General features: G+C 38.8%; 1 protein-coding gene across 1 annotated transcript in view; it reads right to left on the reverse strand.

Annotated features, from left to right (window-relative positions):
• TPRG1 (tumor protein p63 regulated 1) overlaps positions 1-24307 on the reverse strand; it is a 332481-nt gene that overhangs the window by 7417 nt on the left and 300757 nt on the right. Inside the window, 1 exon segment of the mRNA XM_061193285.1 lies at positions 5256-5409. Within this exon segment, the coding sequence (XP_061049268.1) occupies positions 5256-5409 (154 nt within the window).

Here is a 24307-nt window from a genome sequence, read left to right on the forward strand (position 1 = left end):
TCACTTTCATAATTCCCTTGAAAATAAGGAGAAAGATGCCAGACAAAAGTAAAAAGGGTTGGTCTGTAAATCACTTTGATTAAGCTGTAGAGCATCCATAATCCATTCACTATTATTCTACAGCTCTGGGCTCAATCACTAGTTCCTCTCAGCAAGACTCCACACAGTCCAAGAACTCAGCAAGACAACGTGAAACCAAGGGCAGTCATCAATTAGATCCCTTGAACTATAACTTGCTTAATAAATACTATTCTGTAACCTGTCTTCATTGACTAAGCTCTCTTTAATTGTTCCTGCAAATTGCATGCCCTCCAAGCTTCATGTAGGTTAGAGAATATATCACAAGATTCATTTAACTGCCCCCTATAAATAACGCCTCTAACTTATGGGTGGCCATAGAAATGGTGGCTTAAGTTGTTTTTCAGGAACATGGAGCTAGTCTTGTCCAGTTCAAATTGGTCGAGACCACCGACCGTTCAACTGTGTAAGTGTCCAGAGGATGACCTTTTGATGTCAGAAGGCCAAAAACTCCACCCTCAGATTATACCAACACCATCATTTTCTGAATAAGCACCCTAAGAAGAAGAATGTAACTCCGATACGCCTGCACAGAACACAGATTACCTCAGTTTTTTCTTGCCTCCAATCACGTTTCCCCATGCCTCAGACCACCCTGTTTCTTTATCCCATAAATATCCCAAGGCCCTTGTCTTTGGGGAGGCTGACTTGAGATCTTTTCATCCATCTCCTTGCTTGGCTGCCTCGTGAGTAAACCCTTTCTCTGCTGAAAACCTCGGCATCTAAGCGTTTGGCTTGCTGCCCATTGGGCAAACAAATCTGATTCTGTTACAAATGGTTAAAAGAGGAAAGATAATGCTAAAAGTTGCAAATATAAAGTGGATGAAACAATTGAGAATAATTAACCTTGGTTGTAAAGTATCATATCATATTATATCATAGCAATGATTATGAACACACACACACACACAGAGTTCTTTCTGGTTTTTAACTATTTCCCTGAGCATTTGCAAATTGTTTGGGTGTGAAAATACAGTTATTATTATAATACCTCAGTCAATTCACTTAGTCACTCTAAGTACCTTCACTTTAAAGTGGAGATAGCATCCTGCCCTCAAAGGGTTTTTGTTACTTGAATTACATGAATACATACAAACTGTAATCAATAAATATAAAGTGTAATTACATAACTGATGAGATTATTTTTATGTCTTGTAATATAAAATCAATACCAAAAATATTATTTCCTATTTTCACAACTGTTTTATATGAGTAATGCAAAGTATGTGCGTGCACAAGTTGAAAAAAGTTGGTAAGGCTTGGAGATAAGCAAGAATGTCTGGAAAGAAGCCATTTGACCATCACATTTACCGGAAGTAGAAGTGATATAGAGTTAGTGAGATGGGTAAAAGAAGTAATGTATTTTGACCTAGTATTTCATAAATTTGATGGTGATTTTTTTATATCAGTGCTGAAGGACTTAGAGATAGTATAAATTTGAATTTGAATGCAATTTTTTCCATTAATTCTTCTTCCTCAGGTACTTTTCTGACCAATCAACCCCATCACTCAGCTTCGACCCAGTGTTGTATGGTCTGAAACCTATATAAACAGCTCAACTTTCTCTCCTGAGCTTCAGAAAGACCCAAATTTCTCACTGCCTGGTCACCAACTCAACCCCACATTCCATGGACCTTTCAAACTCAGCATGTCTTCAACTGAACCTTTAAACCTACTCTTTTTTCAGTTTTCCCCATTCAAATTAATGGACTCATCACCTACCCAAACCAGACTATGCCATCTTTGATTTCTTCCTCTCCTTCACCAACCATACCATGGCAGTTACCGTCTTCCATTGATACCCCGAATATCTCAAAATCTCTTCATCTTCTCTCCATTCCTAGAACTCCTAACTTAGTTTAGGTCCTTATACTTATCATCTGAGCCAATACCATTATGGTGGGAAATATACAAGATTAAACTCCAGCTAAACTGTCTGTGTCTAAGATACTCCATGTACCTTCAACTATCTCCAAGTCTCTTCATCTGATCCAAACTCTGTTTCAGTTCTTTAGCACTTATTTAAAAATCTTTGCATTTTTATCTGCCTCCTCTATTAAGCAATGCCTTCCACAAAGGCAAGAATCTTGTCTCATTTATGTTCGTATTCTTAACAACAATCAGAATAGCTGCACATTTTAAGTACCAGAAAACATTTGTTAAATAGAGAGAGTCCAGGTTCTGTAGAAGAAAAGACTCTGAGTAAAAACAAAAAAAATGAATTTTATAAAAGTACTTTTAAAAATAAGTTATTCAATTAGATTGTAAATAATTTGAAATTTTTGACTGTGGATATCTCAGCTGTACATGATTCCCTCTCCTCTGCCATAATAGGTTTGCTAAATTGAATTAAATTGCTTCAAGTATTTTATTTAGTTATGCATTTCCCCCATGTTCTTCTACCTTTTCCTATTTCATTCATAGGGGAAATGAAAAAACTAGAGTTTATATCACCCTTTTAAAATCTTATCATGTCAAAATATTCATACAAAAGGGATTCTATATCCCCAGAATTACTGTTCTTCTTATTTATACTTTTACATTAATAAAACTGAATATTAATCAAAGCCAATTTTGGAAAATGTCCTAAACACAAATAACTTTGTGACATAAAAACCAACAACAAAAGAGAAATCAAGACACAAAGAACTGGATCAGAGTAGTCATCATCTCATATCCCAGACTGAGATCACTTGTTTTCTTAGGGAGCTGGGACTTGGGGTGGCCTTTAACTGAGAAATGGCTTGGCAAATAAAAGTTCCAGATTGTTTTCGGGAACGAAATAAAGACTTTAGAAGAATAATTTAATGAGAAAAGCTTTAAAGAAAATACACTTAACAGATTCAAAAAGTAGTTTGATTGACTGGAAACCAACCAACTAACTAACCAACCACTCATGGTGCTCATAGCCATGCATGCAGGTGCACACATACACACACACACACCTGTTGTTCCTTCTTCCATCCAAGGAGAGCTATATGAACATCAAGTTTCCCCTTTAGCCTTGGCTGATAGGAAGTCTTGGACAAAACTTAATGCTCCAGTCTGCTAATTGTGTTCATGGGCATTTGGGGAACAGTTATTCCATTCCCCCTTTTTCTCCATCCCCCTTTTGATATTTTATTTTTTAGCTTCCTTTTAAATTATTTAATTTTATTTCTCTATGGCAGAAAAACAATAAAGCACTATCAAGTATTAGAGTAATGCAGTGGCATTTCTCTGTAGTTCATAGAATTTCTTTTTTAATCCTTTACCCTGAATTTCTTCCAGCAAAGGACACTGAGAGAATAAGTGCTTAAACACACCAGATATGAGAAATAAGAGAAGACTTTGCCCAGGAAGTGTTGGACGTAATAACCCAGGCAGTTGGCATTTATTTTTGACTTAAAATAAAAAAGAATTACTACTACTTCAAAATATATATTAAGTTAATTATTAGAACCAGTTTTCCTTTAAAGGCAGGAAATGGCTTTGGAAACATACATTTTTAAGTTATTTCAGTTGGATTAACAAGTGTTAAAAAAAAAAAGAAACAGATAAATGACTCTGCACTTTTAATAAGAAAGAGAAAAAGAACAGGAGTTTGGGGAAGAACAAGAGCAGGATAGAGAGGAAAGGAGAGGAGATTATGAAGTGATGCATCTGAGCATTATTATTAATAAGGTCTTTTAAAAATAAGGAGAACAGATATTCCATTTGAATTTTGGGGCATTATTGTGATGTAAACTCCCACTCTATCTCCCAGAAGTCCTCAGTGAGTCTACTCTCACATAAATGCCTTTGTGTCAGTGTTATGTTGTTCTTTCTGGTTTTCATTTTGGTTTTTTGTTATTGTTGATTTTGGGTGGTTAAGAGTCAAGCTAGGGGCTGATGTTGATGCATGGGTTGAGGTATTGTGAAATAGGAGTATAACAGGAAGACTAGCAAAACGATCCATACAAAGAACTAATTTAGTGCCTGCAAGAGCTTGGTGTCAGAGGCAAACCTGGAGACCAGAAGCCCCTGAGGACATCTGCATAAATCTTGAGAGGACAATTGAGCTTTGCTGAGAGCAGAACGGGATTCAAGCCAACTTCACCTACATGTTAGGGGGATTGGAGGTCCCATCTAGCCTCTAACCACATACATTTTGCCTCAGATCCTTTTTTATAAAATAGGGAACTTACCAATTAAAAATATTTGTTTATACATATACATATTCACTTGTATGAATAAATGTGTTTAAAATAAGGCAAGAAATGTAATGTATGCCATCCAACCACAGAAGGACTTTAGATGTAGATTGTCATGTTTTGAATTTATAGCAAATAAAGTTATGCTATTCTGAAGTGAATGACAGCATATAAAGATAAACTTAGAAAGAACAGAGAAGGCAAGAATTTCTAGGCCGTAAGCACACTCCTATGCGTACATCTGGTATTGTCGAAAGTATACAGGTTGCTCTTTCACTGTATTTACAGCTCCAGCTGTTTTACTTCCTGACTACTCAGAGTGTCCAAGGACTGCTTAAGTCTCCCTAGGGAAGATGAAACAATAGTAGAAGGGGACCTCCCTGCCACTGATGAATTTTAAATTTACTCGGGGAGATGAAATTTAAAGGCATTAAAAATAACTCTTAATTGTTTTATGATTTACAGAACATTTATATATGCTTTATCACATTTAACCCTACAATGGCCCAGTGAGGTTGAGAGGAAGGGCAGTTGTTCATTGTGTCCATTTTAGAGATGAGACTACCAAGGCCCAGAGAAAAAAAGTGACTTAAACATGACCACCGAGCCATATCTGACTTCATATTTCACACTATTCCACATTCCTTCTCTGAATAAAATAATTCGAGTTTAATTATACACCAAAAATTTTATGTACCCTGTAAGCAATAAACACAGACAAACAATACTAGTGCAATTTTAAAACAATATTACACTACAGTTTTTGCTCAGAGATTAGCAAAGAGGAAACAGCAGTGGTATGGTTACTATAAATATTGATATATATATTTTTTCAAATATAAAATAGCTCTACTGTTTACTGAAAAAGTCCTATAAACCTATTGTAGTTTTTATCTATATAAACCCCAGGTTGTATCTTATTTTTTTTTTAACAGTGCATGTTTTAAAAGCACATAGCTTCACCAACAAAGCTAATTGGAGAGTGATGCCCAAGCTGTCTCCTACCTTGCAGATTTTGAGAAACTTCTCACTGGTGTATTTCATAGGGTGTTCAGTGAAGGTAGCATAAGGCACCTCAGTGGACCACAGGTTCCAACGGGATAATAGTGACTGCTGCTCTGGATTTCCCCAGTAGATCCTAAGGCCTTCTCCTTGTCTCCTGCAAGAAAGGAGTTTTTCTTTAGATTAGCCATTTTCATTAGACTAAAACAAACAGAAAAGGGTGGGAAGGGAATGTAATGCCCCAGTCAGCTTTTGTATTGATGCTGAGATAATTGGCTGACCAACTAGTTCAGTTGCTCCAGGGCATTTAGGAGGTGAGAAGAAAAGAGTGGATTTGGTTTCAAACATGATGAGTTCAAGATGTTGTTGAGAATTCTGTGGGTAAATGCCTGGTTGGAAATGTGACTCTGGTGCTCTGGACAGAGGCCATGGCTGGAAATATGGATACTGAACTCATGCCAATATTCTGATGGTCAAAGTTAAAAGAGAAAGGAAGAAGGAAGAGTCAAGGTGGTGGGACAGGAGCTGAAACATGGAAGACATCGTCAACATGGGAGACAGTTTCGAGGAGAAGGAAGATGACTACAACTACAGTATCCACTAAGCAGTAAACCCAAGCAAGAAATGACTGAGAAGAGAACTGGGACTTCCCAAGAACTGGGAAGAACTGGGACCTTCCCAAGAGGGTATGCCTGATCTTTAAGAGGGTTGATGACCAATTCAAAACGCCCTGTGACCTCAGCTTCTATGCCTCATGGTTCTCTATTCTCTGCACACATTCCATCTACCAAAATTGCAGCAACAAACACGTCAGAGCTCATAGGAAGACTATGCCTGGTCACAGTCCTGACCCACGTTTTGTAGGAGGCAGTAACCATCTGTTATAGCGCAAGCCTGGTCATCTGGTAAACCCAAGTACAGAACAAGAGAAAGTCAGCTTGGGAGTGGTGATGGGAGGAAAGTTGTGGCAGGGGAATGTGGCCACATTGGATAACAAATTTGTAATTTCTGTGGCCTCTGCTTTTGCATGTACCCATCAGAATTTATGGTTTATGGTTTTAGACATCTCTGAGTGCAAAAGAGGTCCCTGGAGATTAAGCCTAGCTCAGGTGCTTTGCGTTCGATAAGCTTTAAAACTAAGTTGCCTGTAATTCTAAGCAGCCCCATGGAACATCACAGAGCTCTCGTTTCTTCTAGAAATTAAATCCTGGGATCTAGAAGGAAAAACCAGACCTCAAGGGAAAACCAGAGCTCAGTTGTGATGCCTTCACAAAGCTGTCACTTCCTGTATTAAGGACAGGATTCCTCTGGGAATGTCATTGTGGTTTCTGAATGTTTATCCGTGTAGAAATGTCTATAAACACAATCTCACACGTATGCATATAACACCCCAGCGGGCTGATTCCTCAGCTTCTTCTTTCAAAAGCGAAGTAAGAAGAGAGCCTGGCTCATTCTGCTGCTCAGTTCTCAGATTCTGGATGATTATATCTGAAGGCTGATACCCACCTTTTTTGTACTTAATCTTTTGCCAAGGAAGGGGAAAAAAAGAAAGAAAAAGAAGAGAGAGGAAAATAAAAACATCATAAATACCTCTAAAGTTCCCTTTCTAACCCTTCATTTTCTCAGCTGCTATACTGACATTTATCTTCCCCTCCTGTACTTTCCTTCATTCTTCCCCCCCCCCCCCCACCGCTGGCCTGGTAATAAGCCCTAAGCTCAATGAATATTCTATGCATGCTAGTTAATGGAGCATTCTGGCTTGAGTCCCTTAAAACAACTTGCACGATACAATTATTTACTGCTTCATATGTCAATTTATGTGCTGGGTGCAATTTAGCTTTTATTCAAAGGCAATGAAAATCTTCCAAGATAGCTTTCCTAGTAAATACAGTTTATATCTTTCACTTTAGGGAAACCCCAAATGAAGTTTAAGCATGAAATTCAAGAGGGACCCTATTTCTAAATAACCAATCAATTTAAGTGTGGCAATGCCCTTTCTCAGAGATGTAGTATACTTCTAAACATACAAGCTCAGCCAACCTTCTCTCCTGAGCTCCAAAGGTGATAGCTGGGAAGAGAAATCTACAACCACGCAGTCTCTCCAAAGGTAAAACTAAGGTGGTATTTCTCCGCAAAACTTTTAGTACTAGAGTGCTATAAAAATCTATCATATTCTGTCAAATGTCTCCTTAGGGCAACTGCAGAGAATATAGTTGCCTTTATGACTGGGAATGCTTTATTAAACAGTTACTCGTGTTTACCATGAAAGTGGTCATCCGAGGTGACAAGAGTAGAGTAAAAAATGCAATGAACAGGAGGTCAGGGAGTGTTGTGTTAGTCTTGGTTTTGACACTTAATGCTATATGACTATGCGACTATAGGCAAGCTCATTTCTCTTTCTGAATCTCAGTTTCCCCATATGTCCTTTAGAGTGTCTCAGTGTGGTGATATTCTATGATCTTGGTAACTCTGTGTAAATGGTGTAGACAGTTACGGTCATGGTGCTACTAACATTCACCCTGTCAAGGACATACAGGATCCATAAGAAGCCTCTGGATTATGGCTTCTGTAATTTAGGGGTATCAAAATAGCCTCCTTAAGTGGAACAGATCTTCTGCTGCAAAGCCTACACCCAGTATTATCCCATCACTCCTCGGAAACTTTAGCACCTACCACGTTATTTTACAAACATGGAAAAGCACAAATCAACCACCATGTGGTGGAAGAGTAGTTTAAGGTTTATAAACTGTAGAATGTCAGAGCTAGAAGGACTTTTGGAAGCTATAGCCCAGTGCCTTCTTTCTGGAGATGAGAAAATTGAGACTCAGGAAGGACTAAAACTTTCCCAAAGCATCACTGCAGACAGGGCTGAGCTGGTAAGAGCCCTGGTCTCTCAAGACTTCAGTTAAGGGTATTTTCACCATCCTGGGCTATAGTCACAAAATACATTCAAAGTTAAGCTCCTGCCATTACACAACATAGCCTGCTTTATTTCCAATAGACACAGAGTTAAAAGAATTGCCCTAAGGAGCCTGCCATAATCTGTGGGCAAAAAACCTGCCCAGGGATCCTAGCTAAAGGTCAGAAAGAAAATCTCTGTCTCAAAAGGAACTGTAAATTTTTATATACTCTCAACAATAGCAATTATGAGATTATAGGAAAATAAGTTAGCACTAGAAGGATGGGGGAAATTACAAAAATGTTATGTTGTCAGGGTGAGAAGATTGGGTCTTTCTCGCTGAGCTGCTTTGGTCAAATTAATCAATGTGGGAGTATAGTCCCAGGTAAAGAATGCCAAAATCAAATTATTTAGCAAAGAAAGACTTGGTAGCTCTCTTCCCAATATCATACTCTGAGTGTAAACCCTGGCTTTCGCTAGCTCTGTGTCTTTGGGCATTTCACACCACCTTTCTCATCTTCAGGTAACAACAATTTCATGAGGGACAAGAGGATAATGAAAGAAAAAATGTTTTGTGTGCTGGAAGGCTCTGTCCGACTAAGCAAATATTAAGTCCCTATTATGTACCATAATGCTTACTGGGTACTGTTAGAGCCTTTATATTTTTTTTCATTTTATTCAACAATTATAAGCAATTTTTAAATGTTTTTGATAGAAATAGATGAAGTTAACAGGACATAAGATAAAAAATACGACCAGGTTTAATCATATCATCAAGTCAAGAACCACTAGTGGAAGAGAATAAAAAGAGGGAGGAAAAACACCATGATCTCTGGACATAGACAAAACCAGAGGAGCAAATCTTTAGCACAGAGGAGGTGCTGGAATCTTCTATGTTCTGCTTCACCTATTAATCCCTCTTCTTTCATCTGATTCTGAGTCCCAGGGTATTTCTTATGTGTTCAGCTTCTGTTTCCCATCAATGTATTGATGTATATAATTTCCTACTTAAACTTAAATCCATCAGAGAGACTCTCATTCACCTTAAAACACCCTTTCAATTCTCTGTTCTTCAGACTGAATAAGCCTAGTTCTGTAAAACTTTTATAATAGGTTAAAAATGATCTTTTAAATCACCTTAGAGCTGGTTCTCTGAAACATTCCTAAGTTGTCTATCTTCAATTCCACCATTTAATTAGCACATTCTCTGTGCAGTGTGTTACCTCGAGTAGAGAAATGGATAAGGCCCAATCCCTGAACTCCAGATGCCCATGCTCTAGTGATCTCTGGGCCTATTTTACTATTATCTGCTTCCCAGGCCTAAACAGGTACACATAGAAAGCTGACCGTCCCATTACGGAAGTAGAGGAGTTCACCTACTGCAACTTATTTTGTTCGCACTTTCTATCCTCAAAGACACCAGCTGGATCTGGCCTCCATTCCCACAGTAGTGGAAGCAAGAAGGTTAATGTACCCTTCACTTCCGATAAATTTCAAAACCTCACAGAAAGGTATAGAAGTAAAAGAAAGGATCTATTGGGACTCATAAGAACTTGGTAGAGGAAGAGGGTTTATAATAATAGCTGGAGATTTTTAGGATCCTAGACTGTCTGAGTTGGAAGGCCCCTTAGAGGTGTGTTTCTAATTCTTTCATTTTATAGATATATAAACTGAGGACCAGAATTTTCAAAGACCAGAGTTCTTCCTTTAGTCATGTTAATTACACGTTTTACTCAGTGACTCATACGCAAAATTCTACTCAAATACAGTTGCTGGCAGGGTGGAAGGCCCAAGCAATTACTACTTTAAACCATCATAGCAGCCCAGTAGAAGATTTGCTTCCTACACCAGAAAAGCAAAGGCATGTTGAAGCGATGAGGCTTATACAGAAGAAGCTATCAAACAAGTGCCAAAGGACCAATCATGGAAAATAAATATGGTTGAACAACACAAAGAGGAGCTCAAGTTCAATGGAGGGAAAACTTTCTTCAATTACAAGCTTTGTGAGACAAAAATTATTTTTGTCAGACTCCTCTCCTTGAAGTCATTTTTAGCTGAACTAGAAAAATATGCCAGCCGGTCACCAGTCTGGGTTCATTTGCTCATTCCACACATTTTTCTTTCTTCGGAGAGAAGCCATGCATCCTTTTGCACAGTGTGAGATAGCCAACATCTTTTCCCACGACGCCCCCCCTCTCCTTCCATGCTGGCCTTCACAGATGCTGTGCTGAGGTATAAACTTCCTGTTCAAAGAAGCAAATGAGGAGTCCAGCTCCCCGGAAGGAGCAATGACGGCTTCCATTACTACAGCCATCCGCTGCCCCTCCTTTCTACTCATTCTCGAATCTCAAAGCTCCACCACAGAATTAAAAACATAGCTCCAGGCAGCAACCCGAGATTTATGAGGAAGCACAGACATTAACGCTTGCTCTAAACGCAGGGCGTGTGCTTGTAAGTATGGGTGAGCAAACAGAGGGAGGCCGCACTGGAGGAAGGAGGGGGGCGGGCAGCCAGGGGGAGGGAGCAGTTCAGAACAGCACTGTATTTTCTAAATGGCTCCTTTTCCCTACCTCCCAGCCTGTATTGTTGAAAGGTGGGCCTTCTAGGCCCATGAAACATTAGTCCCTTGCTTATTTAACCTGGACAAAAGGGGGGACTGGGTTGGCACCCTGGAGGGTATTCAGTGCTCCTCTGTTCAATGAATGACCTCAGAGGAAACATTTTCCATGACAAGAACCCAAAAGACGCTGGCACAGAGTCAGACAATAAGATTTGCAGAATGTGTTTACATTCTCTCCGTGTCCTCAGGCTGTTCCAAACCCAAGGCAGGTGCTGCCTTTATCTGCTCTCTTTGCTCACCTGGCTCCCTCCCAGAAGTTTCCAGGGCCTTGGACTCAGTGAGATTAACCATTTACTGGCATGGGTAACCAAGAAACTCTGTGAGTTATATTCCTTGAGGAAGAGCTGAGTGATAAAGTTAAAAACAGATCAGCAGTGTCTATAAAGAGAGAATTCAGGGGCAGTTTGGTGCCAGAGGTGGAACTTCGTGTGGCAGTTAGGAAACCTGCCTTCAACGGATTGATCTGCCACCAATTTGCTGAGTTACTTGAACCATTTTCTTCTCTCTGGGCTCCAAGGGTCCTCTCTGAAACCAGGTAGTTGAACTAGATCATCTCTAAGATCCTTTTCTGTCCCAATAAATTAATATCTGTGCAGAAAGACCAAAATAATGTGTATTAATAATGTATATTATTAGACAAAAAGCCAAAGGATAACTTAGTGGCTAAGAGAAATTCTCAGACGGCTGCTGAGACCTGACCTTTCTCCTCCTAGAAGAAGAAGAAATCATCTTAAATGGTAGAATGAAAGACCTAGGATGAAAACAAAAGCAGAACTCAGAGAAAGTGAGGGTGAATAATTACAAAAAGGGTAACAGAAAAAATATATGGAAGCTCCAGGGCTGAAAGTCCTTAAAAGAGAAGTTGATCTGCTTGGGAAACTTTAGATGTGCTTGTCCTTGAGGTGGTCACATTCAGGGTTGAGGTGAAGAAGACTGAGGTCCAAACCAAAGGTATGACCTTTGATGAGCTAAGATTTCATGGCTCACAGTGCTGTTGTTGTGTGTGTGTGTGTGTGTGTGTGTATATGCTCACAGCAAATACTTAGAATAAAGTAAACATGGACACTTATAGTGCCAGGTACATAGTAATCACTTAATAAGTCCTTCTTTAATGATGATGGATGAATAAATAAATTCACAGACCAAGTTAGGATGCTTACGAGTTTGAATGCCATATGAGTCCATTCTTAGAATGTTACATGTTATGGCAGTATGTTTCCTGAACTGGCAGTCACTAAAACCTGGGTCTAATCCTAGCACCAATGCTAACTTTCTGTGTGGCTTAGAGCTGGGCACACTATCTCTGGATCTTCATTTCCCTTTGCTATATTTTCGCAGTGTTTGTGTCCTCCCAAAACTTATATGTTGAAATCCTAATGCCCAAGATGATGGAATTAGGGAGTGAAGGCTTTGGGAGGTGATTAGGTCATGAAGGCAGAGTTCTCATGAATAGGATTAGTGCCCTTATAAAAGAGATCCCAGAGAGGTCCCTCACCCCTTCCGCTATTTGAGGACACAGAGAGAAGGCACCATACTTGAAGCAGAAAGCAGGCCTTCACTAGACGCTGAATCTGCTGGCACCTTGATCTTGGACTTCCCAGATTCCAGAATTGTGAGAGAGAAATTTTGGTTGTTTATAAGCTACTCAGTCTTTGATGTTTTGTTACAGCAGCCCCAAAAGACTAAGACACCCTTCTTATAAAATACTAAAGGCTCTAGATTAGTTACTCTCTAGAAGACACTCAACTATGTACATATCTAGCATTTCTGATCAGAAAGAGCCAAGGATTATCTACTTTTGGGTTTCATTTAAATGACATACAGAAATTTTTTATTTTCCAGAAGTACAAATGGATTATTTGGATGGATATCATTTTAAAACTTACATTCTTACTTTCTTAAACAGTTTATATTAAAAATAATTAATTATTTTATGTCTTAATAAAAATCATCACGAACCCCAGACTTTAAGACATGGAAGGGATTTATTATTCATGTATGTCCTATGTCCTTCACCCGTTAACTTTGCCAAAACAGAGACAGAAATTTAGAAGAGTACCTGGATTAATACCTAAACCTCCATACTTCTTTCCTATCCTCTCATGTTTTCCTTTAAGAAAGCCAACTGTTGTATATGAAGAGTAAGGCTATTACTCAAGTTCTAAAACATTCTTGACTGCTAACTTTATTAGTTCTTATATCAGCTCTCTCTTCTCTCACCATCAGGCTGTCATTTCCTGCTGCTATCAACACTCCTGACTCTAGAGCTCTTCTTTCTAATTTGCTATTTCTATACTCCTATTGACAGGTTAACTAGGAATGCATTACTATTGGAGTCATGGGCAAATAATTAAACAAACAAACAAACAAAAAAACCTCCTTCTCAGGCCCTTTCCTAAAGGGAAATGTGTCCATTTTATAGCAAAAGCTTTGGTTTCACAGATGCCACTTAAATGGAAAGCTAATCCCATAAGGTTGAGGGTAAATAAGTTTTAGATAAAGGAGAAGAAACTGTATGGTTCTTTTAGTCTTGGGCACCTAAATGCTCATGTTTTAGAAGGTCATTTGGAGCTCCATGCTTGTCAGAATGAAACAAATTGTGATCCCAGGATTAAAAATGATAACCTGCTTGCCAATGATGAAGATGACATGAAATTTTGTCATCCTTAGAGACATACTCTGGTAGACTGGCGTTATGATATTCTGTACAAGGAGCCTTACATTCTGATCCTTCCTTCAAACCTTTTAGAGTGTAACTCCCACAATATTTAACAATTGCTTTGAGTGTCAACATTATCAGCAAATTCCCATTAACATTCCTCTATAAAGCCCAGAGAAATTGCTCCGGATAAAATTGTAAATAAGACTTAGAGGTTGGAACAATCCCTTAGAGTTGAATCAAAGAAGGTTTCATTTATTTAACACATGTTTAATGATCTTCAACCCTGTACCAAGTACCATGCAAAGAGCTTGAAGAACATATAACAAGTCTTCAAGAAACTCAGAGCAGTCTAATGGTTTTGTAAAGTAGATGGTCTATTAGCTGGGGTTTGATGGATTTGAGGACTTTGATAAGTCAAGAAGATGATTGAAAAAGAATAGCATTAAGTGCACTGAAGACAGAGGAAATCATGAGAGCAAAGACTCATTTGGGTTGGGATTGGGGAGAGAAACAGAGAAATTCAGTGTATGTGTCATGATTTGTATTTTTATGATGCTCTTATCTATTTGCAGTTTGACTACATACGAGTCAGCAGGGTAGTGGGAGACAGGCCAGAAGAAGGCTACATAACTGGTAAGGAGGTTGAGGTTAGGTGGTTGATCAGGACAGTGAAAAGTCTGGAGCAGCCTATCCCTAACATAGAAGCTAAGATGGGACTTCCCTGGTGGTCCAGTGGTTAAGACTCCATGCTCCCAATGCAGGGAGCCCTGGTTCGATCTCTGGTCAGGGAACTGGATCCCGTATGCCACAACGAAGATCCTACATGCCGCAACTAAAGACCCAGTGCAGCCAAATAAATAAATAAATAAATATTTTTAAAAAAGAAGAAGAAGAAAGAGCTAATGAGAAGCCACTGGAGAATCAGTGGGGAGTGTTTTAATTAAATGAGAAAATATGTCCCTGACAGCCACACTCAAAACTACAAAAAATATCAAAAACAACAACAACAATAACAACAGCCCAAACAAAAATGAGCAGAAGACCTAAATAGACATTTCTCCAAAAAAGACATACAGATGGCCAACAGCCACATGAAAAGATGTTCAACATCACTAATTATTAGAGAAATGCAAATCAAAACTACCATGAGGTATCACCTCACACCAGTCAGAATGGCCATCATGAAAAAATCTACAAATAATAAATGCTAGAGAGGGTGTGGAGAAAAAAGGAACCCTCTTACACTGTTGTTGGGAACGTAGATTGGTGCAGCCACTATGGAGAACAGTATGGAGGTACTTAAAAAACTAAAAATAGAGTTACCATGTGATCCAGCAATCCCACTCCTGGGTATATATCTGGAGAAAATTATAATTCAAAAAGATACATGCACCCCAATGTTCATAGCAGTGCTATTTATGACAGCCAAGACATGGAAGCAGCCTAAGTGTCCATCAACAGATGAATGGATAAAGAAGATGTGAGATACACACACACACACACACACACACACACACACACACACACACACACACACTGGAATATTATTCAGCCATGAAAAAGAATGAAATAATGCCATTTGCAGCAATACGGATGGACCTAGAGATTATCATACTCAGTGAAGTAAGTCAGACAAAGACAAATATCATATGATATCACTTATATGTGGAATCTAAAAAAATGATACAAACGAACTCATTTACAAAACAGAAATAGACTCACAGACACAGAAAACAATCTTATGGTTACCAAAGGGGAAAGGTGGGGGATAAACTAGGAGTTTAGGATTAACAGATACACACTACTATATATAAAATAGATAAACAATAAGTACCTACTGTATAGCATAGGGAACTATACTCAATATCTTGTAATAACCTACAATGGAAAAGACTCTGAAAAAGAATAGATTTGTATATATAGGTACAACTGAATCACTTTGCTGTACAGCAGAAAGTAGCACAACATTTTTACAATATAAAAATGTTATACTATATATAACAACTATATTTCAATCAATCAATCAATCAATAAAAAAAAGAGACATTTATCCCAACCAGTAGTTCATTCCCCCAGTGAGCCAATGTAAAGACAGTCATTTTGTTTGTTTGTTTGTTTGATTGATTGTTTTAACATCTCTATTGGAGTATAATTGCTTTACAATGGTGTGTTAGTTTCTGCTGTATAACAAAGTGAATCAGCTATACATAAACATATATCCCCATATCTCCTCCCTCTTGCGCCTCCCTCCCACCCTCCCTATCCCACCCCTCTAGGTGGACACGGGGAGAGGGAAGGGTAAACTGGACAAAATGAGAAAGACAGTCATTTTGGAGCTCACATTTTCATTTGTACTCTCTCTTCATCTAAATTAACCCACCCTCTGCCTTTCTCCACAGTGCTGATCCAACCAGCTGAGAAACTTAAAGGCACTTCCAGATGCCTACCAAATTCGAAACACTTTCCCAGCCTGACATTCAAGCCCTCAAACAGTAGAGTCCTAGCATTCATTTCCAATACTCAAAGCCAGAACTCCTCAAGCCTCCAACCAAACAATTTAACTTGCTGAGCCTATCTTACAGCATGTGTGATAATTTCACCAACATGAAAGTATTCTGAATATTTGTCCTATATCATCAGATGAACTGGAACTGTTCAAGAATAGAGTCTATTTCCAAACCATGGCCATTGCCTTCACAATATCCACCTTATAATTCATGGCCAACCAGTTTTGAAATGAATAGACCCATGGTCTTTACTGTTAAAAATACAAATCACAACACAACAGAAATATTCATCCCTCAGACCAGATTGATCTGGCTGCTGCTTTTTCCTTTCATTAGTCTACGTTTCTGAATTTCAGAGTTTTAAAAATGAGCTCTTGAATTGTTTTCTGTTTGTTTAAGGGACATTGGGGAATCCATCCATTCTGAGGTATACATAAAATGAGATTTTTAGAGAAATGCCCAGGACAGAAGGGGTTGTACTTTTGTATGCAGGTAGTCTATCTGTGATCCTGCTCTGAAAGCACTGTGCTGCTGAGGCTGGCATGCCAGGCCAGTTCCATATTGGGGTCCTTCTGTGCCAAGAGGCTGCCATGTATACAGAGGAGAGGTTAACTCTTACAGAGCTACCAAGAAAAAATGCCACACAATAAAGGAAACAATTTTGAGGCAACTCCCTCTATTATCAATTGGGATATTTGGCAAATTGCATTGGCTTCAGGTTTGTGTAAGTTTTTGTTCCTTTCTTAAAAGGAAGTTACTTTTGAGCATCCCCAAATAACCAAGTTTCAACAAGCACAGAGTAGCTAAGTTAAAAAACAAAAAACAAAAAAAACCCAGCTTCTTCTGAGAAAAACATTTTTTGAATCTTATCTGTTTCATTTCCTCTCAAGAGAGGTTGAGAGTAGATTGTCTGGAATACATAAAAGCGCAATTAGAGAGACCAGTTATTGCAAACTCCTGGCCCACCTCTCCATGGCCCTTTGGGAAACAACCGGGGCTGCCCAGAAAGGCAATGGGCGCAGAAGACTCTGACTGACAGAGCAGAAACCCAGATCCTCTCCTAACACTGTCCCTTGGACCATGCTCCGATGGCTGCAAATGTTTTGCTTTTTCCACTTTGGGGGAACTGAAACAGAATAAATTTCAAGAGATTGAATGTCATATACTTATTTATTTTTCCCTTTAAGTTTATGAAAACACTTCTTGGGGAAGTTTATTTATGGTATTTAATACAGTACATTTTGTGGACAAAGCAAAAATGTCCATCTCTAACTTCCACACAAAAATGTAGTCACAATTAACATCACGTTCCTTCTTGGTCACGGCCAACGTGAGCCATTTAAACTGTTCAGCAAGAATTGGGTGTTCAGTGGCCCCTTCCATCTCTGCCCAAAGGGAATATACTCTACCTATCACAAGTGAAACTCAGACAACAAAAAAACCCCATGGTATTTAATGAGGTACTTAGATGTACTAAAAGAAGTCATGAAGTTTAGAGGATACAGACCTGTGTTCAAATTTCAGTGTCTTCATTTACTACATGGTCTGGGGAAGTCACTTTAATCCTCATAGTCTGTTACCTGGTGTGCAAAATGAAGATAAGAATGCCTACCTTGCAAAACTATTGTAGGGTTATATGTAGAGTGTCTGGTACCTCTCAAAACAGGTTTAAAGCACTCCTTTAGCAGAGCTCTGTAAATTAAATCAAAAGAAGAGTCTGAATTCTCTTGCCCTCCTGCTAGTTTCTTTTGCATTTTTGCAAAATCTGCCAAATCATAATTTGATGGGGGAGGGTGTGTGACAAAGAAGGAACATGGTGTAAAATACTAAGCTATGTACAAAGTTAAGAAATTCCAGATATTTCCTGAAATAGAACTGATTTACCTACATTCCACAGTGTATATTTGCTTTGAGGTAAGTGAGGTAGGGTTTACTTGAGGTTTTTGATTTATCTTCATGTTGAAATAGTATTGTTTTGCATACATATGAGCTTGGGGTTTTATGATTTTGTTTTTACTTAAGATTTACCTCTACCACAGAGCTTTATATTTCCACCCAGGCCCAGAGCAACAATACAGATAGAGAACTGAGATCCTCCCTCTTATTTCAATCCTTGTGTTCTCTCCGTCAGTGTGGCAGCTTTGCATACATGAGTGAGAACAATCAGCCCATCTCTCCAACTTCCACCCATAGGTGTGCTTCCCAAATGGTCATCTCTTGGTCACCGCTCAGGCCTAAGTACATGTCCATTGGCAGCATGGTATGCTCTTGGGAGGACAAACCCATTGAAGAGCCCTGAAAGCAGGCGTGAGGCCATTTGGGCCAAGAATTCTAACATCTCAGGTACCCAGAGCATGGTTTAAAACAATGTTTAACAAACTTTAATAAATATTTGAATCATCTGGGGACCTCGTTAAAACACAGATTCTGATGCAGTTGTTGGAGTGGATCCCGAGGTTCTGAACTATACTTCTAATAAGCTCCCAGGTGATCCTAATACCACTGGTCCTAGTAACAAGTTGCTGGGACGGAGGGACATGGGTTATGGGTGGGCATAGCCCTTTGGTCCTAAATGCTCCTAACCCTGTAGGGATGGGCACAGCTAGATAAGGATCAAAGGAGGGCTATCTACAGTGAGGACCTAGGGCAGGGGTCTTGGTTGGCTGGTGGAAGGCACAATGGTTTGTACATAATTGCAAGGCAGGTATGTAAGAGAAGAGGGTTCTGTTGGTAATCTATTATAGTTCAAGGCAAAATCCAAATGCTAAAATTGAGACAGTTTTCCTACCATATAATGGAATTATCAAACAGAAACCCTCAAGAAAATTCATTTTTCATCAAGAAAATTGACTTGTATTAGGTTTGCTTGAAGATTATTCAAATGTTGACAGTGATACAACTTTCTATCATAGAATCTCCCTCTGTGTGTGTGTGTGTGTGTGTGTGTGTGTGTGTTTTAAAGCAACAACAATGACAACAAACACCTAGTTCCTTCAACCGTTCCTCACTTGACAAGGTCAAAAATCCCTGATCAGCCAAGTTACCCTCTTCTGAATATGTTCCAGTTTCTCAATGCCCTTATTAAAGTATGTGGCCAAGAAAGGAAAACAATACTCCAACAGTGATTCAGGCACTGTGGAATACACTATGACAGCCCGCTCCTTTTTTCTAGAGGCTGTATATCTGCTAATATAGCCAACAACAACATGAGCTGTGCTGGTGACTTACCATACGGCTGACTTACCTGGAGTTTACCATCAAGTACAGTTTCTAATTCCTGAGTCTTTTTCACACCTGCTGCTGCTAAAATATCTTGTGAAAAGTTGATTTTTCAAATTGACTTTTGGAGAAAGTAGACATGGAAAATATAACTCATAGTTAAATTCCACCTTTGGCACCTGATCTTTCATAAAGAAGTTTTTGATCAGAAACTATACGGCAGAACAAACAAGCCCTTCCGATGACTTATGTAGGCTAAAAGCTCAAGGCAAAAGCAAAAGGAATTCAACATGCTATATCATGGTAAGACAGGCATTGAATTACCGGCTTATCATACAATGTACATCCATTTTAGAACTAATTCTTGAATTAGGGGAGATAGAACCCCAAACAGGTGACATTGATAGATAGATAGATAGATTGATAGATAGGTCTCCTATCTCCTAACCTGGCCAAAGGTTAAGAAATGGCTTAAGTGTTAAAAACAAAAGAGATAGTTTAAAAATGAAACCAAATAAATCATCTTCCCACAACATAATCAGGAAGTGGCAAAACATTTCAGTGTCTGGCAAAATTAATTCCATTTGTATTATGAGCATTATCTAAAATGCTGTAAGAGCCACAAAGACAGTTTGAGCATTGTCTTTAATTAATCCTGCATCACGCCTAACACAGTAGCGTGCACCCTTGGGAACTTCTAATCATTGAAATTAAAATCTGCATATACATGAATCCCCTGAAGATGCTTCCGGTCCAACTACAGCCTTCTTCTACCATATCCCCACATATTTCTACAGACAGCAGAGAAGAAATGAGTCTCAGAATATCAAAGTAGCTTCTTCATAATAATTTAAAGGGCAAAGAGACCAAGGCCCTTTTTGTAATCAGAGTGATGCCCAATAGAGTTTATGTTAACTAAGTACTGAATACTAAACAAAGATGAATTTCCGTTTAAAGCCATAGAGACAATGGAGTTTTAAAGATGTAAAGGATTGAACTCTATCTTAGCAACAATAATATTCATTCAGCAAATGTGAGCTCAGTGGGACCAAATACTGCCCTAGCAGCATTCACTGGTGCAAACACTGCCCAAGCAGCATTCACTGCAGATAAGCCAGGGAAGTCCTCTGCATTAGGTTGTTCACAGTCTACTGGGAAAGACCTACGTGGTCTAAGAAAGAAAGGAGGGGAAAACCATGAAAAGAAAAGCAAAAAGGGAGATTCCACCACTGACTTAATGACCAGTGAATACTGAAAGAAGTAGCAATTGGAACGTGAAGGTATAAGAAGAAGTGGATACCCATAGATGAGAAAGATTATTCCAAATAGAAAGACATGATACGAAGGCATGAATGTGGGAAAGTGTTGGAGTTTTTCTACTTCTCACCCTAGGCAAGGTGAATATTGAGAACTGTCAATATTAATATTGCACTTAAGTCATGAACCAGTTGCTCCCTGCTCTAAAATAAGGGAGAAATTCTCTCTCTCCACTGCCCCCATTGTGTGTGTGTATGTGTGTCTGTGTGTGTGTGGTGAGTGATTGGGGATGACACAGAAAAGGGGAGCATTCATGTTCTGCATGGCAGCATGTAGTGTGTACGTAGCGAGCTCTCTCTGGTAAGTCATGGCCTGGTATGATAAGAAACATGGCTGCTATTTATTAATCAAACAGTTTACATTCATTGCCTGTACATCTTATAGCAATCTTTCAAAGCAGATATCATTTTCTAGATTTATGAGGAAATTGAAATGCAAACTATTCAAAAAGCCTAGCTGAAAGTAGTGAATTATTGTCTTTGGTCTATTTGACCTTAAGGCCTATGTATTTCCCCCTAAGATACACAGCCTACTCTTCATCTCTCCAAAGGGGGTAGAAGCAGGCTGGCAGTAGGTTTTACCCAGCCAAACTCCCCCCAAAAATCGTGTAAGATGCAGAGTCTTTCAGTAATGTTAGTTTATCATTCTAGTTCTACCTTTGCTCAGTCTCTCCCACTCAAGAAGAAAAATGGGTCCCAAGCACAAATTTTACTATCTCATATGGTGATATTATGCCATCAATCTGATTATTACATTATTTAGAATTAGTTCCAAGAAAGTGCTTGTTTTTTTCTTTTTCTTTTTTGTTTGTTTTGTTTTTCCCATCTGTAGGATCTTAAATATCACTGTTGCAGAAGCAACACAGTCTGAATACTGGATCCCAAATCTTCTTCACACTTATCCTTCTCTAGAAACTTAAACTTCAGTTAAAATCACCAGTCAGTCCCCCGTGGGCAGAACCAGCTGGTGGGAAGGTTAAACTGACAGGGAGACATTCACATATTTCATATATCCAGCTATCCCTTGTACTTAGAATATTGCATCATATTCCCAGAAAAAATTGTCAAACATTGCACAGAAAATGTTGAGTGTTCCAGTGTGACTTAAGCCTAGTATACATGGGAGAAGAATTCAACCCAGAGGTTGGACAAATAGACTGGAGTCAGGTAATAAAACATATTGAAAACTAGGCTAATGAGTTTATCCCTATCCTGTAAGATATGATCCTATAAACAACTGGGGGCTGAGGAAAGCTTTTCATAAGAGTAGAGATATGAACTTGACCACAGCTTTGATTTAAAGAAGATTAAGTGGTCAAAACTTGAGAGGCAGGTTGGATTTGGGAGAGTAAAAAGTAAATGAGATCAGTTAGGAGCCTCTGCGAGAAGGAATCGCAAGACCTGGATCAAGGCAGTAACAAAAATATTAAAATTAAAAAAAAAAAAACTACAAAACTACAGTAATCAAGACAGTATGGTACTGGCACAAAAACAGAAATATAGATCAGTGGAACAGGATAGAAAGCCCAGAGATAAACCCACACACATATGGTCACCTTACGTTTGATAAAGGAGGCAAGAATATACAATGGAGAAAAGACAGCCTCTTCAATAAGTGATGCTGAGGAAACTGGACAGCTACATGTAAAAGAATGAAATTAGAACACTCCCTAACACCATACACAAAAATAAACTCCAAATGTATTAAAGACCTAAATGTAAGGCCAGACACTATCAAACTCTTAGAGGAAAACATAGGCAGAACACTCTATGACATACATTAGAGCAAGATCCTTTTTGACCCACCTCCTAAAGAAATGGAAATAAAAACAAAAATAAACAAATGGGACCTAATGAAACTTAAAAGCTTTTGCACAGCAAAGGAAACCATAAACAAGACGAAAAGACAACCCTCAGAATGGGAGAAAATAGTTGCAAATGAAGCAACTGACAAAGGATTGATCTCCAAAATTTACAAGCAGCTCATGCAGCCCAATATCAAAAAAACAAACAACCCAATCCAAAAATGGTCAGAAGATCTAAATAAACATTTCTCCAAAGAACATATACAGGTTGCCAACCAACACATGAAAGAATGCTCAACATCATTAATCATTAGAGAAATGTAAATCAAAACTACAATGAGATATCATCGTACACCGGTCAGAATGGCCATCATCAAAAAATCTACAAACAATAAATGCTGGAGAGGGTGTGGAGAAAAAGGAACCCTCTTGCACTGTTGGTGGGAATGTAAATTGATACAGCCACTATAGAGAACAGTATGGAGGTTCCTTAAAAAACTAAAAATAGAACTACCGTACAACCCAGCAATCCCACTACTGGGCATATACCCTAAGAAAACCATAATTCAAAAAGAGTCATGTACCACAATATTCATTGCAGCTCCATTTACAATAGCCAGGACATGGAAGCAACCTAAGTGTCCATCGACAGAGGAATGGATAAAGAAGATGTGGCACATATATACAATGGAATATTACTCAGCCATAAAAAGAAACGAAATTGAGTTATCTGTAGTGAGGTGGATGGACATAGAGCCTGTCATACAGAGTGAAGTAAGTCAGAAAGAGAAAAACAAATACCGTATGCTAACACATATATATGGAATCTAAAAAAAAAAGGTCTAGGGGCAAGACAGGAATAAAGATGCAGACCTACTAGAGAATGGACTTGAGGACATGGGGTGGGGGAAGGATAAGCTGGGATGAAGTGAGAGAGTGGCATGGACTAATATATACTACCAAATGTAAAATAGATAGCTAGTGGAAAGCAGCCACATAGCACAAGGAGATCAGTTCCGTGCTTTGGGACCACCTAGAGGGGTGGGATAGGGAGAGTGGGAGGGAGGGAGACCCAAGAGGGAAGAGATATGGGGATATATGTATATGTATAGCTGATTCACTTTCTTATAAAGCAGAAACTAACACACCATTGTAAAGCAATTATACTCCAATAAAGATGTTAAAAAAAAAAAAGTTAAATAGGTAAAACTGTTCTATTATGGAGATTATCAATTTAAAAAAAAAAAAGAAAGTAAAATCCACTATGTTCTGCTTATAAAAAATACTCCTAAAACAAAACCACACATAAAGACCGAGTATAAAGTGATAGAAAAATATATGCCTTGCAAATTATTGCACAAAGTATTTTAGCAATATTAATATTAGTCAAATAGAATTTGAATAAAAGAACATTAAGAGAAATAAAAATTTTTAAATATTAATAAAGAACAATCATCACACACACATACAAAAAAAAAAGAGGTAGACTTCAGAGTCAAAGGTAATAGGTTCTTGACCTCAAGTTGGAAATATCCTTGAAAAATTGTTTAGTGCACCCTTCTCTCAGCTTTTTGATGGCCTTGAGGTTTTTATTCTCAGTGAGTGAGAAGACAGTTGTGCCCTTAACCAGAAGAGTCAGCACAGGTCTGGGCGGAATATGGGTTTATTCCCCGTCCTGCTGAGTTTGAAGAGTCTGTGTTGTAGCAAACCCACCCCTGACATTTCTTTGCTCCTTTTCCTGCCACATCTTTCCCCACCTTCCCTCAGCCAAACCCTCTCCGGGAATGAAAGAGCTCTTCAATTATCCAGGTCCCAGATCTGGAGGCCCTCGGTTTTACGTGCAGAAGGGAAAAAGGAAAGTGGCTGGTTCATGCAGGCACTTTGCCACCAGCGCTCTTCCCCGTCTGCGAAGGTGAGGATAGAAGATGGGGGCCTCCCATCCACACAGCCCAGGCCTCCAACTCTGTGGAAATTGGGAGCCAATCTAGGGACACTGCCAGAGAAGCTGCCACAACACCTCATTTATA

The sequence above is a fragment of the Eubalaena glacialis genome, chromosome 6 (genome assembly GCF_028564815.1).
Source record: "Eubalaena glacialis isolate mEubGla1 chromosome 6, mEubGla1.1.hap2.+ XY, whole genome shotgun sequence".
NCBI classification, from domain to species: Eukaryota; Metazoa; Chordata; class Mammalia; order Artiodactyla; family Balaenidae; genus Eubalaena; species Eubalaena glacialis.